The sequence below is a fragment of the Platalea leucorodia genome, assembly GCF_965183815.1.
Source record: "Platalea leucorodia genome assembly, chromosome: 2".
NCBI lineage: Eukaryota > Metazoa > Chordata > Aves > Pelecaniformes > Threskiornithidae > Platalea > Platalea leucorodia.
The window spans coordinates 57,865,043-57,882,811 of NC_138824.1; the positions used below are offsets into that span (position 1 = coordinate 57,865,043).

The window sequence follows — 17,769 nt, forward strand, 5'->3', positions numbered from 1 at the left end:
CACTTTACTTTCATTCTGTGTACTTATAAAATATGCCAGACAATAAAAAGGATAGTGAGTAACTAATAGAAACGTATGAAAATGGTTATGAATCTGCCTATTCCCGCGCAGCCTGGCAAGACGCTTTGAGCACAGAGGCTTGCCAAAGAATTAAATATGTAATCAGACCTGCCAACATTCACTCATTCGAAACTACATTCTTTCATACTGAATTCATTTTAAGGTTGTCAAGTTTTGCCCTCTAGGGATAAAGGACATTTACTGTGGATATTATGAGACATTGACAAAAATCTCACTGCTACTCATTTGTTGGGGACCCTGAATTTGTGATTGAGGAAATGGTGTTATATCTGATAGCCCACACAATGGCAACGTACTCATTTTGGAGTAATTCTGTTCATGTTCATATCTTGCTTTTAAAAGCAATGCTCCTTTTCCATGTCAGGACCATATCAATATCATCGATAGACCTGCATCCGAAGCACTAGCAGGTCGTTCAAGTATTTTGCTGTAGTCTAGGCTAACACAGGGAGGGCCAGAAAGTTTCTTTACCTTGCTCAAAGCCTCTGTGACAAGACTCTGTTCAGAACAACCTGTCAGACCAATGCTTTTGACAAACTGCCCTAATAAAAGCAACAATACCACTGAAGTAGTCTATAAGTCTTCAGTAATAATCGAATTCTATAATATTGAATTCAATTCTAAGAAAAGAATTCTATGAACGACCAATTTTTTGTATGGTTTTGGTTAATCCCTTGTGTCTTTATCTTAGTCTCTTAGAGAGTAATTACATCTCTCCTTACCACCTCTTGCTGTTACTGACTAAAACTGATTTATATTTTCATACTTTATCCATTTTTTTAAATACACCCCCCATGGTTTTTGCATTCTTCCCAACCTCTATGTTGTCAATACATCAAATCACACAGTCCTATAAACACTTGGTTCGTAAGTGTAGGAAAGGTGCCTCCTAAATTAACAAAATCAAACGGTCTTGTCTGGAACTGAAAGGCCTACGTTCATGATGAATACGAACTACTATTTTTCCAGTGGGATTTGCAAGTGCAGCTTAGTGAGTTCAGAGGTTGTAGCACTTGGTACTGGCCAGGCTGTTCAGTAAATTATCCATCTTGTCTTGTGATACAGCAGGCACAGCTTCAGTATAGCATTATCTGTCATCCACACAAAAACCCTGTCTCCTACTTTTTCTACTTTATCACTCTTCAGCAAAATGACCAGTGCGAAGAGCCCTGTTCAAGTAGTCACTTATCTCCACAGGTTATGCCAGCCCAGTACACTTCATTCTGCGCTGTCTGGTGGTGTCTGGTAAGGTTAGCGTGAACTCTTTTATCAGTTATACCTGGCCTACCAGAAAATACTCCCAGAAATACATAGAAGTCCCTATGAGTTCTGCTTTCTCAGCAGAGCAAAATCCCCTCAGCCTGATGTCCTCTAAGGAATATTTGACATTCAGTGAGTAAACCTGGCAGGGGGAAGTCTGAGATGCCTCTTCCCAACTCTACATAATGTTCAAAGCTTCTTCATAGATATAGTAGCTTTTCAAATCTGTAGTGTGTAGGGTCTCCAGTATAACCTGCTTGTGAAGCTTCCCTGTCTTGTCATTAAGCTCATTAACCATTCCAATGACTTCAGAGAGTTCTCGCCCAAGAATTTTGGATCTTATTAGTGCTTGATGGCAATTCTCCAGACTCCCAGCATGCTTGCCTCCCTGGTACTCTTCTCAGCTCTTGGCTAGCCACGGTTGTATCACCTCCATGAAGCCCAGCTGTGCCTACCCAATACAGAAAACCAGTAGGAAGCCACAGGAAGCTTCTTGCAGTAGAGTTGAAAGAGCAGCACCTCTGCCAACAGCACCCTTTTCAGCCACAGGCATCCCACGCCCCGCGCTTTGGGCATGGGAACCAACCACTGAGCTCTGAGTACAAGAAAGAGATGAACGAAGGATCTGTGAAAACTGTAGTCCACTACTGATGCCCATTACCGACAAGCTTGTAATTCTTTGCCTTACCCCACATTTTGGCCAGAACAATTCTCAGACCCTGCATCCTCTTAACAGATAGCTTGGTCTGCCAAGATAGCTTCAGCCAGCCCCCGCTACAGCATAGCTTGCCACTACATCAACTTACTCCACTTTGTTGACTTTTGCTGGAAATCTGCCTTCATGCACTTTTTAACTCTTCTCTGCCCCCTCAGGCTACCATGGCTGCATTTTTATGATATGTGGAGGATATGGAATCCATATGGACCATCAACAGGCGCTTTAAGTGTATGGTAGATCTCCTCACATGGTAGAGCTGACATCGTAAGGACTCTGGACACAGTTGGCCTGTTACTATGTGTAGTAACTAGGTTTGGATTTATTTTGCTTTATCTTCTTTTCTTTTTCTTTCTTTTCTCTGCTCTCCCTTCATCTCATTCTTTGCTTCTGAAGGTTGTAATACATACATGTCAAACCCTTCCCCTGTAAGTCAGCATCAGAAAGTATTTTACAAGAGTCTGAGACACCTTTCCTCATTTTGTCTGTTACCCCACATCTCCTGTTAGTCTGGCAGAAACCTTACAGCATTCCTCAGATATAGTAAAATCATCATCTCCCAGCTCTCCCTTTCTTTATAATCCATTCATTAGCAGAGCTGTGAAGTTTAATAGATACTTCAATAAAGCTTCCGCTTTTCAAAGACCTGAATTTCCAGCTTCTCAATCTGTCTGAGTTTTAAAATGTCAATAAAGTTTCTTTGGATAAACTACACTCCTTGGGTCTAGACTGCTAGAAGAGGTCAAGCGAGTCCTTTTGATTTCTGCTATTTAATCAACATCTTCCTTTCTTTCAAAACATATGGAATAGTTTTCAGTACTTTGTACTGTCTCTTTTTTTAATTGAGACTGACTGCAGAAGTTGGGCAATATCCAGCAACGCCAACACTGCTGCTGACTGCTTTGTGGCTGTATCTATTTGAGCTCTCCTCAGGTACTTGTTCAAACCATCTTTGGTGCTGACACCTGCTTCTTCAGCATAGTTTTGGGCTGCTTCCCACACTTTGGCTTCAAACTTGTCTCAGGTGAGAACAAGCACCTGACATGGCAGATTCTCTGATCACATTAGTGACAATTTGAATTCCTTGGGACTCTTTCTGATACCCTAACTACTTTTTACCTAAGTGGAGTTTCTAACCTGCTTTCACCAAACTCTGTTAGGATTTGAAGCGGAACAGCATTGATCTGCTGGGCTTAACAGCAGGGTCTTCTCAACCCAGTGCAGATGCTCCCTTCTACGCTTTGCATACCAGGGCAAAATGTATTCAAATGCATTTCTAGAGCATTACATTACCTGAGTTTAGTGATTATTATACACACTGGAACAGAAAAACACACACACACACACACACACACACACACACACACAGAGTCTCTTGCTAGGCTTGCTCTAACAAATTGCATTGGGTTGTTTCTGCCTTCCCCTTCCAAGGGAGCTCTAACTGACTCTGACTTTCAACACTGCTACTCCAAAGATGATTTGGCAACTGTTTTTTAAGTCTTAGGCAAATTACTGATTTCATTTGCCTAGCTGTTTCTCAAAGACAACGAGCCAGTTTTTATGTAACAACCCACTCCCTGCCCCTACAGATGGCAAAAACGGCACAGGCAAGAAAACAATCTTCCATATAGTGAAGTTTACACTCCCTCCCCAACCCCTATCAGATACTGCGTTCTTTAGCTAACAATCCTACCACAGATTTATGGTGAAATCACCATTAAGACAAGTTAGGATGAAAGCAAATACATTTATTCATTTACACATGGAAAGCAGACCGCAATGTTACTAAAGTTCATACAAACTACAGGTGACAGAAAAGCAGGGAAATGGTACTTATTTCAAGATCCCATCCAAAAGGCCCTCCAGAACTTGTGACAAGCTGTAAAGGCCTAATCCACATCGCTAGGGTCTGAGGACATTTACAGAGGAGCACTTCACATTAGAAAGCACGCTTGCTTTCGTAATTCATCTTCACTTTTGGTCCTTCTCAGCTTTCAGTCAGCTTAAAATCATTCTCTAGCCCTGCCTGCAATTCTTTCTTAATTCAGTCGAGAAGACGTCGCTATCTGTTTCCCGCCGGCTCGCTGGCCCCCTTTTGCTCTGAAAGCGCGGCATCCCCCGGGCAGAGCCCAGCCGCAATGCCTGCCCAGACGGACTAGATTCGGCCAGCCGCTGCCTGGCGGCTGAACCCCGAAGGGCTCCTTAGCCCGGCCCTGGGCAGAGAGCCCTCCAGCAGCCAGCGGGCAAAGCCTCTCGCCACGCGCGTTATGAACCTTATATTCCATCCGAGCACAGGCCTCGCGGTTTAACCCCAGCCGGCAACTAAGCGCCGCACAGCCGCTAATCGCCGTTTGTTCAATCGCATACTTGGGATTTGTGAACGCAGCGTACTACTGACCCTTGTTTGAGATCTGACAGAGCTTCGACCACGTCACCTGAACGTGAAAATACACGTGGGGGTAATGCGAGGGCTACTGGCCTCATCTGAAGCAGAGCTAGAAGAGGACCCACACAAACGTACACAAAGCAGGCTAACGCGTCGGTTCCCACACCTTTATGCGCACCTGCCAGGCGAACCTATCGGCGAAAACCCTTAGCGCGCATCGATTCCTCAAGCGTGACGTGTGCTGCGCAGTTTCTCCCGCCTTGCATGAACCCACGGTCGCTGTTACCCGCCCCCCACCCCCACCTCAGCAAACCGTCGCTCGGCAGCCGCGATCCGGCCGAGTCACGGCGCTGGGTGCCTCTGCCCGCCCTGTGAGGGAAGACGCCGGCTCCCCGCGGCAGGGCTCCGGCGGCGGCCGGGGCTCACGGGCACCTCTCCCCTGGCCGCCCCAGCCGCGGGCAGCGGGCGGAGCAGCAGCACGACGTCACCGAGCAGCAGAGGGAGACGGCAGCCCCCCGCGAGGAGACGCCTTGCAATCTCCCGCGCTTTCCTTTCCCTCCCTCCCCTCCCCCACCGCCCTGCCCCAGCCCAGCGTCCCGGCGCGGCCCCTCCCTTCCCGCACCGCCCGACCGCGCCTCTGACCAATCCCGTCGAGATTGCCAGCGCCTCCCGCCAATGAGAGTGGCCTGCGGGGCGTCTCCCCGCCTCTGCCTCCCGCCTCCGGCCCGCAGGCGCACCAATGAGAACAGAGGAGACAAACCCCCATTCAGGGACGGTTGTTCAGCCGCTCTCCTCTCCCACCGCCTCGCCCCGGGTCGCCCGGACGTCACAGAGAAGGCAGGCCAATCGGGGGCGAGGCCCCGCGCGTCGCAGCCAATGGGAGCGTTCGAGAGCGCGGCTGGCGCGGCCGGCCCCAGGGGGGAGCCGGGAGCAGAGCGCGGCGGCGGCGGCGGCTCCGCCCCCTTCCCCTCCGCTGGCGGCGAGGCCGGCTTTCCCCCTCCCCGCCTCCCCCGCCTCCCTGTCCCCGCCCGGCCGGCCTCGCTCTCTTTCCCTTTCGCAGCAATGGCGGCGACGGCGGCGGAGCAGGAGCAGCAGCAGTTTTACCTTCTCCTGGGCAACCTGCTCAGCCCAGACAATGCGGTCCGCAAGCAGGCCGAGGTAACGGGTCCGCCTCGCCCCGGCCCTGGCCGCCGAGCCGGCCTGTCAGACCTTGCCGGAGGGAGGGAGGGAGGGGGGGGCAGGGAGGCGGCGGGGCCGGCCGAGCCCCACGTGTGAGCAGCGGCACCAGCTGCCGCCGGGGCGGCCCGGGCCTTCTCCCCCGTCGGCGCCGGCTCTCCGCGGGGGAGCCGGGCGGTTGCGGCGGTTCCCCCCCGGCGGGGCGCGGGGGCCGCTCCGGCCGTTGGCGAGTGCGAGGGCTCCGGCCGCTGGCGCCCGCTCGTGCGCGTGAGGGTCTCGCTACCCGCCCCCCCCCCCCGCCTCCCCGGCGGCCCTGCCTGTCTGCCCCGCTCGGCCCGCGGCCGCCTCGTCTCCGCTCCCCCCGCCGGGCCCGTGTGGAGCCCCCCGGGGGCTGCTTCTCCCCGTTCCCCGCGGCGAGACGGGGCCTGGGCTGACTCCGCCCGGGCTGGCCGGCGTGACGGAGCGCGGCCCCGGCTCCGCCGGGGAGGGGAGGCCTGGCCGGCGGCGGGTCCTCTCTGGCTCGGGAGCGGGAGGGGGGGTGTCCCAAAGGAGGTCAGGGCGGGTGTCTGCCCTCCGCGGGTGCGGGGCTCGGCCGGGCCCGATTGAAGCGCTCCGCCGGGCCCCGGGGGCGGCTGCACTTGCAGCCTCGGTTCTGCGCTGCCGAAGCGGCCCTGGCGTGGGGTCCCTGCCCCCCGGGCGTGCCGCCTGTGCCGCCGCAGCGGCCGGGCCGCAGCCGCCCCCCCGCCCGCCGGGGGCTTCTCTTTCCACACAGTAGTTTGGTTTTTAACTTCGGAATGGGCCGTGTATTCAAGTGTTCCGTCAGCTAAGAAATATTTCACTAAAAGAAGCGCTTTCAATAAACCGAGTTTCTCTGTTATCAGCAGAAACTTTTCAGATGTGTTATTTCAGCTAAAATTCTTTGTGATGGCTAAGCCACGTTAATTCTTTCTTTCTGTCATGCTTAAGACTCCATTGTCAAGCCTAGTGGGGAATCTCTCCCATTGAATTAAATACTAGCGCCTAGGTTTAGCATGAATTCCCACTGCATGGCTGCATCGGGTCTTTTATCACTCTCATCACTTCAGCGGTCAGCAGAGTTCAGCACATTGTTTGGCGAAGAATAAAAAGTATTATTGTTTCTGATGCTGCAGTGAAAATTCCTGAAATATAAGTTGGGAATGAGAAGGAGGGGAGACATACGTTTTTAGGCACCCAGCAAAGTTCAGTATTGGTTACTACAAACGCTTTCTAGAGCAGCGGCAAGAATTATTCCCACGTTCCTGAACATAGGGATGGAATGGAGGCCATTCCCTGGGAGCTGAATTTCTTTCTCGTCTCAACTGCCTGCATGTAACATAAGAACACTTCTCACAACTTTTTCAACTTTATTAAAATTGTAACAAAGCAGATTTATTGGACTGCTATGTCACAATGCCTGTGAAATAAAACATTCTTGGAAAAGAAAGTCTAAAACTTAGATTCTTACAACTGGCATATTCTGTCAGAAACTTGCTTGGAACTGAGTTGGAGTTTGTTTAATCTTCATAGATCTATATGCACTATGGTCAATCAGAATAAGAAATCTTAATTGTCATCATAGATTACTAAGCTTTTTGAGTCCATTAGTTTCATATATAGATACAAGCAAGTGTCGTAATTTTTACTTATTTAGCTGCACTGAATCTGGCATAGGTATCTGCGTATTTCCAAGTATTTTGTATTGGAAGTATTTTTATGGTTCAGGATCATTAAGAGTGCAAGGGTCCTCAGGAGGTCTGTAGTGCAATCTCCCGCTCAAAGCAGTGTCAGCTATCAGGTCAGATCAGGTCACTTTGGGCTTTGTCCTGTTGGGTCTTGAAAACCTCCAAGAACGGAGACTGCACAAGCTCTCTGAGCAACCCGCTCCTGCTTGACTGTCCTCATTAGAGCAAAGAGGTCTGAACCTCTATCCAGTCTGAACCTCCTTTTTTCAATTTATGCCTGTTGTCTCTCATTCTTCCACCATGCATGGCCATGAAGACCCCAACTCAGTCTTCTTCATGGTGGGTTAACGAACTTGTACCTAGAAACACTTTTCTGTCTCTCTGCAGTGTAGGTAGATTGACTTTTTTTTTTTTTAAGTTGTCTGTTTCTTGAAGTAAGATTTCTTTGGACGAAAGGAAAGTATTGCATAGCCTTCAGAATATCTGCTACTAAAATCATACAGGACTCATATTTGATCTTAAACATCTGTATAGTCTAATCATTTTTTTTAAAGTGTACTTACTATTAGAAGGCAATATCGAATACTATAGGGATTCAGATAACTGCATGTAAATTGAATAGCAGGTTTTCATTTGTGTCCAATGAAAACCAGTGAGAATGAGAAATGGATGGACAGAGAACTGAAGGAGACAGACTTGGGTTATTTCTAATAGGTCTGGTCATTGAAATTAGGATGAGGGGTATTATGTTGAAGACTAGACTTAGTGGAGATGTAGAGTCACAGCCTGTTTGGGTGGGGGTGTAGTAAAAGCTGTAAAAAGCAGAAGGGGAGGGAGGAAAGTCTAATCACCTAAACCCTGTTTTTATTTAAGTATTTATGTATATGGATCTGTCTATGTGCTAGCACACTCATAACCTATTCTGACCAGTTTGCTGAAACCTGGTTCATTGATTTTATCTCCCATTAAAAATTACTGGAATGTTGTCTGTTGATTATAAAAGCCTGTCTTTCTCTTATTTGTGTGTCTATCTTCTGATGGAGAAACTTTTATTTAGTTTGTCTTGGTGATTTTATGCTCTTTTTTTAAAATATATTTCTCAGGTTTGGAAGAACATAAGTACAAAGTGTAGATAATATATATTTGCTTGCATGTATTCTGAAAGTTAGTCATGCTGTGTGAGAAATTTGTACCTCTGGATAAGGTAGCTGGGTAGCTGGATCGTGAACTAAAAGAATACAGTGAAGATGTAGCAGGATCCAGGTACCTAGTTAGGGCATAGCCAAGGCTGGTAGTGAGATGGGTGGAGCCAGCAAAGTAGTCCTCCACCAGCACGGGGGAAGGTTCTGGTTTTGGCCGTATGTTCTACTTGCCTGCCTTGCCCTGGTGCTCTTCAGCATCCTCTGAATCCAGTTTACTGACCAGACAGAATTATGCCGGTGAAAAACTGGATAGGTTGCTGCCATTTCTGGTGAGTTTAAACAACTCAAAATAGAATTTCATTATTATCAGAATTGGCATGAGGGAAGCCAGCTTTTACAGTGCTTCAGCTGTGCATGAAAGCATAGCTTCAGGTCCATGCTGGGCCTGTGTTTAGGGAATCTTCTTGTTTCTGTGTTTGTCTTTCTATTTGTAGATAATAGTGCAATATAAATATACACATTCATGGAAATGGTTAATCTGAGAAGATTTTCTATTCTGACCCTAATAATTTTGCAGTCTCCATGAAATAATTAGATTAAATGCAAGGATTCATTGGGGATTCAGAGTCTCATTGACGGTGAGTGTATTTTAGCAACTAGAGAGAATATGACGGAAGAACTGAGTCCGTGAACAAGGCCTACTAGGAAACAGGTACAGAAAGTGGAGCGAGATGATGTCTAATATTATCTGTGTGATGAGGAAACTACTTGATTGAAAATAGCAGGTATGGTGTGTAAATTTGCTAGAGTACTAGAAAGAGCTGCTGCAATGGTAAGAATGGGAAGTAGGCAGGCAAGGAACTGGTTGAAATGAACGTTGGCTTTGTGTAGTAGGCTCGTTCCTTGAGTTCAGGATGGGATAGTGAATATTTGGAAAGGGTGGAGTAATTTATCTTCAAGATTGCATCCACAAAAAATAACTCTTTCAGAGTTAATAAGTATAGAACTATTTAAGTGGTTGCTCTTCAGCTTGTAGTTCCCCTGCTTTTACCTACATAGGTTTAGTATATTAGAAACAAGCATTTATAGTTTTAAAATGCTCAGGTATACCATGTTTTGGATAGCAAATGTTATTTTGCTGCGTGTTCACTCTAGCTTCTAAGTAACAATCTAATTTAAAAAGCCGTAGTGAATGAACTGCATGCCAGAAGTGTGTAAGACAACGTAACTGAACTTCTTATTAAACTTTCCATTTTATTAAGAGGGATTCCCTAAGGGGGAGACTAAATAGTCTCTCTCTCTGAAATTTGGGCAGGAGTTTAAAAATGAAAAGTTCTTATTCAAAACATGTAGTTGAGATGTGTGACTGCCACATGACATTGTAGAGGCCATAAAAAGGTTGAAAAAAAGAACTGACCAAATTTTTGGACTATACATTTGTCAGTGGTTATTAACCTGTTGGTCATAGTTCAGTCTCAGGCTTCCAAAGTTCTTAATCCTTTGATGCGACAGAAGCTATGATGGATTTCCAGAAGGATACATGTTCTGTATATGTTGTATTTCCAGGAGGATACGTGTTCTGTTTAAGTTGTATTTCTTAACTCATCTCATAAATGGCCAATAATGCATATCTAGATCATTCCAATATGGCAGGTCTTATTAGGTAACCAAGACTTTACTCATGATTTTAAAACAGGTCAGGAATTTTTATTTTGATAAGTTTAATTTTTTTGCTGTGTTATTTTCTGTTAACTGGATGGATACTGAAGTTGTTTTAAAAGGAATGTCAATTCATATTAATGCTTAACACATGTTTTCTAGTAATTGTTTTCAATAAGCTGCATCCCTTTTTATTCAGGAGACGTATGAGAATATTCCAGGTCAATCTAAGATCACGTTCCTCCTACAAGCAATCAGGAATACTGCTGCTGCTGAGGAGGTATGTCTCTATAATCTTTGAATTCTTGAAGATTTTCAAGGGAACTTGGAGAAGCAGGGAAGAAATCAGTGCTGGTCATTTGGGGATAAATTAACAAGTTGGGCATTGACTGAATCATCTTAATTTACTGCACATTTGTAGAGGGACCACTCATAGTTTGTTGCATGTCAAGTTCACTAGCTGAGACTTTTTGATGTAGGATATTTAGTTTCAAAAGTAGTCTTTCATAAGTGACTGCTTAGATCTCTGTTTTCTGGTTGTGTGTTTTGCTTAATGAATGGGTTCTCTCCCTAAAATGTGTAACTAATATATGACTGTTACTGTGATGTTCCTTCAAGTTACAGTTGAGAAATGCTTTCCATTTTGGGGTCCTGTGCCTGTGTGTTAAACTTTTGTATCATCTGAAACTTCCTGTGCTTCTCAAATCGGAATTGGGGGAAGATAAGGTAGCAGTTGTTTTGCGTGTTTTATTCAGATGGCTTTTGCATTTTGTCCTATCTGGGGAGGATATGCTCATTAAGTCACCTAGCAGTGTTACAGACTGAACAGAGAGCAGCCTAAGCGCTATATAAAATTTTTCTGTGGGCATACAGTAACCGTGCCTTTTAGTTATTCCTTAATTTTGTAAAGGCTCACACACTTTAGCAATCAGGTATAATACTTCTTGGTAAAAGTATTATTCACTTGGCTATGCAGAGTGAAGAACTACTAAGCTTTCAAGATATTACAAACTTAAGAGTCACTTAAAAGTAAAAACATTTGACTTTTTTTTCCCAAAACTAGAGTTTTACTGAACAACGGAAGGATGTAGCCTGTAGAATTTCTGAACAATATTATAAGGAGAGTATAAGTGTGCTGTTTCTCTCTGGATAATGATCTCTTCTGGTAGACTGTATTCAGTTTAGAGGTAGATGCTATTGGTGCTTTTTAATGTTCACTAAGTATCAGCTTACTAATACTGATGCTTATCTACCTACAAAACAGTGTTCTTCTGACAGAATCCTTCAATACTATGCTAGCAACTGGTTGTATAAGAGCTGTGTAGTTTTCCCTCCTGCGCCTCTGAGATGTTTCAAATAATAGAAAGCTGTAGAGCAGTCTCTCCTGTGTTTAAATTGGCCATGAAAAATAAGATCTACTGCTCACCCTTTTTCATCAGAAGATAATACTATGCCCTAGAAGTCATAGCTCCATTGCACATGCTTCCATTTTGTATTGAATATATTTGATAAGTCTGAGTTGACAACTAAGTCATGCTTATGTAAATAAATACTTGCTCCATATATTTACTGATTTTATTCCCTTTACATCAGCTAAGGAAACAGCTGAGTCTAAAAGTTGTTCAGAATCTTGCCAATGACTTGGCTTCCCACTTAGTCAAGGGCAAAGAAACTTTTCACTGTAGAAGTTACTCTTACCAAAGACATGAGAGGTTAACATCTGTAGGATAACTTGGCATTTAACTCCGCCAATGGATAAATCAAAGAAAGGTTTAAATGTTAGCTCATAACTTAAGTAGATGTTAGGTGCCGGACTCAAAAAAACCTGATTAATAGAACCTGTGAACAACCTCTCTTCCCTGTAAATCCAAATACATAGTAGCCTAATTAGAGCCTAAGTGAAGTCATCCCAATGCTTGATATAAACATTGCATTTAAACATGCAGAGGAGCATTCTGTGCATGTTTGGTGTGCTGCTGGTATGAACAGCTAGGCACTTTGTCTCTGCATGTGTTTCATGTAGATCCAGATGTTGGGCAGAACAGTGCACGTGTCACCAGTGGATAGGGCTTTGGGTCTGGTGTGTGTCCTCTGCGCACATCAGATGTTCTGGCACCGCTGAACGCAGGCTGCTGGAAGAAGCCTTAGAACTTTAAAGATCGCTTGCCCAGGCTACGGGAAAGCTGGGTTCACATCCCTGTTCGTCCTGAAGCCTCTGTATTGCTTTACCCCCTCCCAGGAAAACTAGGCTGAAGAAAATACTCCATCCTGTTTGCAGGAGCTGGGCTGCTGTGTTGTAGAAAATACAAGATTTCGTAGGACATTTTGCACAGCAGTTGAAGGAATCCTGACTCTGCAACCTAGTAATTTTGGCATTTAAATGGAGAAACAGAGATTCAGATCCTGTTCCCAGGACCCCTTGCATTTGACATGGAAAAAAACCATTAAGCTAGGTCAGGAATAAGTCTTTTAAAAAGTCACTGTATAACAAGTTTTCTCCTTCTAACCAAATGCCTAAACTGTGGAAATAATCACCTTTTCCCTCTGTTCTCATTTCATATTTTCCGGATAGCAGAGTAACACAGTTCACAGAAGTGGAGGGAAGTGCGTGACCTAGGAGTTAGAACATTGCTCTGCCAGATGATAGGTACATCTCAGGCTAAAGAGGGTCTTGAACCCACGTCTCCAGCTTCATGAACCTGTAGTGTCACTCTTATGAAGTTAGGACTCTAATTCTTCCCATGCAATTGCATTTTAAAGGGTTGAACAGAAAGGTGGCATATATTCACTTTATTTGATGATTTTTCATCTCTGAATGTGTCTGAGGTGTTGGAGGCTGCTTCCTTTACAGTTTTGATTTACCACCTAAATCTTAGAGAGGAACAGAAGTTCTGCGTATTCTCCTGCATTTGTTTTCTTCCTGATTAAGTCTAGACTGGCAATTTTCAATTGCGTCCTAATTTACAGTTGACTGATTTCGAGCACTGTGAAATACAGTAACAAATGCTGTGTAAAAACTGTGTTTCTGCTGTACTCGCCTTTCCCTTCTCCCTCTCCATATTGTCACATGAAGGGGTTGCATTTCTTAGTCTGAAAACTGCTGCTGCAGGCAGCTTCCTGTTCAGCACTTGGAGGGGAAGGAAGGCAGCCCATGGACTTCTGACGCACCACAGTTCTGCCTCTGAGCACTGCGTGCTTTGAATTCCACATGGGGCTGGATCCCCAGATGAGGTTGTGCAAGTCCATCTTTGGACTGTGTCCTAAATATTGATTGCTTCCATCCATGCATGTTTTCCTTCTTGAGAACTTAAAAGGAACAGTAAAACAGAAGTAAAAATCACTGTGACTATGCTACACCAGATGGTCATTCTTTTTCTTCCAAAATGTGTAGGATTACCTGGACACTTTGAATGTCAGTGGAGAACATGGTATCCCAGATTTTTGTTCATAATTCTTCTACTGCCCTGCTCAGCAAGTTGGTTTTTTTCTTGTGCTTTGGTTCCATCATCTGTAAAATCCTAGAACATTTTTAAAGCACTATAAATTCTATTAATAAGAAGCAGTATGTTGACATTTGAGTATTACGACTACTTTTTATGTTAATACCTTTGACATTCCAATTGTATGTGAGCACCTCAGTAATTTAGACATGCAGAAGAATGCAATACTAGGAGAGAATTCTGCTTTTTTATGCTTCATTGGTAGATGGAAGTTCTTCTTTGGGGATGTATACTTTATATTGTTCCTGTTCTCATTAAAAGCTATAGCCGCTAAGATGCAGGATTTTAAAATGCTTGTTTGGGTACATATCTTGTAATACTTCAACATAAAAGAGGCTTTGGTATGTGTGAAAAATACATACTTTCTTCCTTAAAGCAGAAGAAACAGCCCCAGAGCTGCCATTAATCCAGCTGTGTTTGTCATAATTAAATTGACAATGCTAATTTTCATATATAGGTGGATATCTGCTGAGGAAAAAATATGCCATTTATTATTTAGAAGTCAACTGCTTCTTTGTCACTCCTTCAAACATTTGAATTTGCTTTAGGGAATTTGGGGAACTTTTTTCTAAGCTAGGAACAATAACCAGGAGCTAATTCATGTAGTGCTCATCTTGCGTCTTTCTGTACGCTTTGTTAATTGTGTTTTTGCTTTGCAATCAGTCTGTGTTTGTCAGTCTTCTATTTTAAATTAAATTATTCAGAGGTGGAAATTCTTATCTTTGAGATTATGTGCTTTATGAAAACAAGCTCTATTCCCTATCTGGCCACCTATTATTACTTCAGGAAAGGAATGAATATAATGTGAGTTCAGTCACTATCAGATCTCAGAGAATATGCACAGAAACATGATGCCCTGAGTAAGGGAAGACATGGCATCAGAGTTTGTGCCTTGTTTAGTCCCAGCAAACTTGTTCCTCAATCAAGGGTTCTCCTGTGGAAGTTAACCATACTAATAAGGAGAAATTTAATCTTTCACAATATTGGTGCTTCTAGGGATAGGAGAAGGAATGATACCATCATATTGTGGTACTGTTAAAAGTTTTTGGACACATTGTTAGTGGGGAAAGAATCTTTTTCCTTCTTAACTCATGTTCCCCATGTGATGACCTATTGCTAGAGAACCTTGGCTTGTGATGGGAGCTACAGCACAGGTGGGCACTGTGACCCTCTGTTCACCTGCTGTCTTCCTTACATCTACTAGGGAAGATCTTCTAATCGTACGTATGTGGTGGCTTTGGTCCACACTGGAGCTGTTGAGGAAGCGGAGATAAGGAATGATCAAGAGTAAGGCCCAATTCTAGTCCTTCCCTTCTGCTGGTATAGAGACGCTTTGTACGCACTACTCTTTAGCTGTATAGAAGAGAGCTGGGTAGATTGGAAAAAGGCACAGTGAGTCTGAAGACTGCAGAACATCACGAGAATAGTATCTTGGGTGATGTTCTAGCAATACCTGATTTTTACAGGTTACGTTAGAAGTTGAGACTTTGCAGCAGTTTATGTTTCTCATCTATAAGTTATGCTGTAGCAATACAGTTGAGAGACCTTTTGGAAATCAGACTTTGTTAGTTCTGCTGCTCATTGAACATTTTTGAATTCCAAAGGCTGTTACAAATGAAACTGTTTTTCATTCAAGTACACATTAAATAAGACTATGTTAAGAAAAAAAATTGAGTGCATTTTGCATTGGATTCTTTTTTTGTGAGGATTTAACATGTGTAAGGTTTTGTTACAGGCATTAAACTTCAGTAGTTTGGGGGTTGGTTTTTAATTGCTGTTTGTCCTTCTAGAAACACTGGTTAGTGAACATCCTATTGATTGAGTTAGTGCTTTATGTGTCTTTTTGCCTTTACTGCATGTGTTGCTCTATTCATTTTGAATTACTCGGCCACATTTTTTGCTTCTAGTTCTTGTATAATTGTAAATAAATACAGATATGTAAATGATACTACTGTAGAATTGCTGTATGCAAGCAGGAAGCATAGAAGATTGTAATATGTGGTATCGAGATGCCTATGCTCAAATTCAAGTTTAAAGAAAAATGTTTCATCATAGGTCTGCCAGAGGCTTTGGGTTTGGTTTTTTTGTTTGTTTGGTTTTTTTTTTGTTGTTGTTTTTGTTCAGTGTAGAGTTTTATTTGCCAAAATCTAACTCTAGGTTCCTGAATATTTGGTGTTAAGTTTGGTTGTTTGAGAAAATGAAGGAGGGTTTACAGGTTAGTCGTCCGACAAAGTTGTCTCATTGAGTCACTTGTTAATCCAAAAAAACCCGTCTGGATTATAATTATCTGAGCGGGCCATTTAAAACAGAAAGAAGGCATGCTTTAAACATCTTTCAATAATGCAGCTAATTCCTTAACTTGCCACAAAATATGTCCGAAGTTCAGCTCCAGAAAAAAACCCGAATACCTCAGTGGACTTCATGATTATTTCTTTGAAGAGCTGTAATTGTCAGAAACATGGTTGTAGGCTGATGTTTCTTTACTATGTTTTTACTTACTATTGTCATCTGTTGCTTGAGAGGTATTCCATTCAGCAAACAAGTCTACACAGTGAAAACTGATCACTTGGAAGCATGATGGCAGTCGTCTTTCCTCATAAGAGCATGATTATCATATCAAAACACTTTAACATACATACTTTCTTATTCAATAGGCTAGACAAATGGCAGCTGTCCTTCTGCGACGTCTTTTGTCTTCTGCTTTTGAAGAAGTGTATCCAGCTCTTTCACCTGATGATCAGACCTCTATCAAAAGTGGATTGCTGTTGATTATTCAATTGGAAACGCAGTCCAGTATGAGGAAAAAAATCTGTGACATCGTTGCTGAATTGGCCAGGAACTTAATAGGTACTTTGTATAAGCTGATATTGTGGTAAAGTATTTATGTATTGATAGTAGTTGTATTTTTATCTCTTGTTCTTTAGTCTTGTGTAGACATTTGCACGTGAAGTACTAACTGATATCATGGTTTAAAATAAAACCTAATATTTGTTTGCATTTTCCTTGATCAGATAAAAATAAGATTCTTTAACTCTGCTTTTTAAATTGCTTGAGTTTATGTGAGATTGTATTAAGGCTTAGAAATCCAGTTTTGTTTAAATTCTCATTAATGTTATGCTGAACATCTGCATCAATTTCTTTTTTGAGTGCTGTTACATAACTGTAAATAGAGATCATCTTCTGTTCCTCAGTGCTTTTAGATTTAACATTTCAGCCATATTTTACACTGTGACTTGGACACATCTTCGGATCAGTTTCTTTGAAATTAATTTTAGTAGTGGTGACTGGTTGTCCTGCACAATTGAGATCTAACCGCTCTTAGGTTTGCTTATCCTAAACCTGTGTTGTGTTTAATGTAGATGAAGACGGCAACAACCAGTGGCCAGAAGTTCTGAAATTCTTGTTTGACTCTGTCAGCTCTCAGAACGTGGGACTGCGTGAGGCTGCTCTACATATTTTCTGGTAAGCTTTCAGACTTTGCTATGTTTTTGCAGGTTAGCCAAATCACGTCTGTTAAAAAACAACAACAACAAAAAAACCTGTCACAACTTAATTAACAAGCAATCATATATATTTCATTTATTCTGTTGTATTGTGGTTTACTTAACTCTTACCTGTACAGTTACAATCTGTGGCTTAAACAATGGGTATGTTCAAAATAATAGTTAAGGTTAAACTCTGTGAATTTTTATTAGTGTTTTGGTCTTTTCTTAGGAATTTTCCTGGGATTTTTGGGAATCAGCAGCAACACTATTTGGAGGTCATTAAGAGAATGCTTGTTCAGTGTATGCAAGATCAAGAGCATCCATCAGTAAGACCTTTATGTTCTTTCTTTTTTTAATTTATCCTGAGCATAGAAACTTAATGTAGTAGTCTCAAACATAAAGGTTAAACCACAGATTCCAGCCAGAGAATTGCATTACCTGAAACTGATGTATATCTGGAGTTTTGATTATGCCTACTACAAAACAAAAGGGTCAAAGCTTTTCATGGTCCTAAAGCTGACTGACTGGCTCGTATCTGCACTGCTTAGGCTCAGACTCTTCCCTCATAGTTACGCTTGGAGAAACCTAGTTGTAGTGGCCCAAAGCAGAGCCAGGGGTTTTAGCCTGCAGCATGAGAGGTCAGAAACTGCTTGTTAAGCTTT

At 43.2% G+C, this 17,769-nt stretch overlaps 1 protein-coding gene across 1 annotated transcript in view; it reads left to right on the forward strand.

Moving 5' to 3' along the window:
- Positions 1 to 5,480: 5,480 nt before the first annotated feature.
- Positions 5,481 to 17,769, forward strand: part of IPO5 (importin 5) — a 46,171-nt gene continuing 33,882 nt past the window's right edge. The window contains exons 1-5 of the mRNA XM_082333567.1: positions 5,481 to 5,600; positions 10,322 to 10,402; positions 16,277 to 16,469; positions 16,982 to 17,084; positions 17,337 to 17,433. Coding sequence (XP_082189693.1) covers positions 5,505 to 5,600; positions 10,322 to 10,402; positions 16,277 to 16,469; positions 16,982 to 17,084; positions 17,337 to 17,433 — 570 coding nt within the window. The 5' untranslated portion in view covers positions 5,481 to 5,504. The remainder of the gene's footprint in view (positions 5,601 to 10,321; positions 10,403 to 16,276; positions 16,470 to 16,981; positions 17,085 to 17,336; positions 17,434 to 17,769) is intronic.